Below are 1455 nucleotides of genomic sequence, written 5' to 3'. Positions count from 1 at the left end.
GATCTAGAGTGAAAAATTTTAACCATAAGAGAAGCATAATGCAAAAGTCCACAACTAAATTTATTTTGAAATGAAATAATTACATTTCAAAGGGAAGAATTTCCCTTTAATCACCACTTGTTTGAAAACAAAGGGTCAGCATCTACAGAAAAAGCAACAGCATTTAAAATTGCCCCTGTGGAAGATGAACCAGTTTTAAAATTGCCACCCACAAAATCAATGCCTTCACAATTTTGAGGTCCGATTGAAGCTCTAATGCCCCCTAATTCAAATGCTACTTCTTTCATTGTAGGTCTCTTCCTCCCATTCAAGTTCAAGCATCTTTTTGCAAGCATAGCAATGGTAATAATCTCTTCTTCCTTGGCTTCCTTAAGAACTTAAGCATCAAGCATATCAAACAAACAGTTCTCTTTCATTGCTCGGAGAAAATACCCTGCTAAACTTTTATCTTCTTCGGTGTCAGTTGAACGGATAGGTTTTTGTCCAGTTAAAAGCCCAACAAAAACAACTCCAAAACTATAAACATCACCGTTCTTTGTAAATTGACTTGACTGAAAGTACACTAGATCTAGATATCCAAAAGTTCCTTGTACTCGTGTGGTCAAATGAGTTTGATCAATCGTGACATATCTAGAAGCCCCAAAATCTGAAATTTTTGCTCGAAATTTATCATCCAAAAGTATATTTGCAGACTTGATGTCTCGATGATAAATAGGAATAGAAGTAGTTGAATGCAAATAGGACAAAGCACCTGAAACTTCTACATCAATGCGTAAACGTTCCCATGTGATTGTGAACTCCTCAGTTTGGTCGTGTATATATCGATAGAGAGTTCCATTTGGAATAAATTCATACACCAAAAGAGGAACCTCTGTCTCCAAGCAGCATCTGAACAATTTAACAATATTTATGTGGTTAATTTGAGTTAAAACTACCACCTCATTGATGAATTGCTCAACATTACCCTCATCCACTAATTTGGATTTTTTCACAGCCGCAATTCTTCCATCTGCCAACATTCCTTTGTACACTGTGCCCTGGACTCCTTGACCAAGGATTCGATTGGTATTGAAGTTGTCAGTAGCCATTTCTAATTCCATTGAAGTAAACAATTTTGTTTTCTCAGTATTACCTTCATTTGATGAGGACTGTTGTTGCAATAATAAACCACCATTTCTTTTAAAGAAATTTTGCTTGAGCTGGGTTTCTCTTCTTCTTTTAAAGAAATTCGAGGTGATTTATGCCAAGGAACTGTTTAGTCTGTTAAGTTTGTGAGCCTATATATATGGGGTAAGTTATTCTGTCGATAAAATCTGCAAATTCCAATACTTACCTATAATAATGAATTTGAGAGAATTTTTGTGCATACTAAGATTTTGGTTGCAGTATCCAACGCTCGGATTTGAAAAGTAACCTTTGGGACATTCCAATGAGCAATTGTCGCGGCTTGTGGTA

At 35.9% G+C, this 1455-nt stretch overlaps 1 protein-coding gene across 1 annotated transcript; it reads right to left on the bottom strand.

The window, feature by feature from the left end:
• Positions 1 to 377: 377 nt before the first annotated feature.
• On the bottom strand, positions 378 to 1088 carry LOC107175126 (wall-associated receptor kinase-like 2). Its single transcript, XM_015526500.2, has one exon. The coding sequence runs from the start codon at positions 1086 to 1088 to the stop codon at positions 378 to 380; it is 711 nt and encodes a 236-aa protein (XP_015381986.2).
• Between the last annotated feature and the right edge of the window lie 367 nt (positions 1089 to 1455).

Source organism: Citrus sinensis, chromosome 3 (assembly GCF_022201045.2).
Source record: "Citrus sinensis cultivar Valencia sweet orange chromosome 3, DVS_A1.0, whole genome shotgun sequence".
Lineage (NCBI taxonomy): Eukaryota > Viridiplantae > Streptophyta > Magnoliopsida > Sapindales > Rutaceae > Citrus > Citrus sinensis.
This window is presented reverse-complemented; position numbering and strand designations above follow the sequence as displayed.

Excerpts from the sequence above, each read along its gene's own strand:
- LOC107175126 (XM_015526500.2), bottom strand. The coding sequence starts at position 1,088 with ATGGCTACTGACAACTTCAATACCAATCGAATCCTTGGTCAAGGAGTC.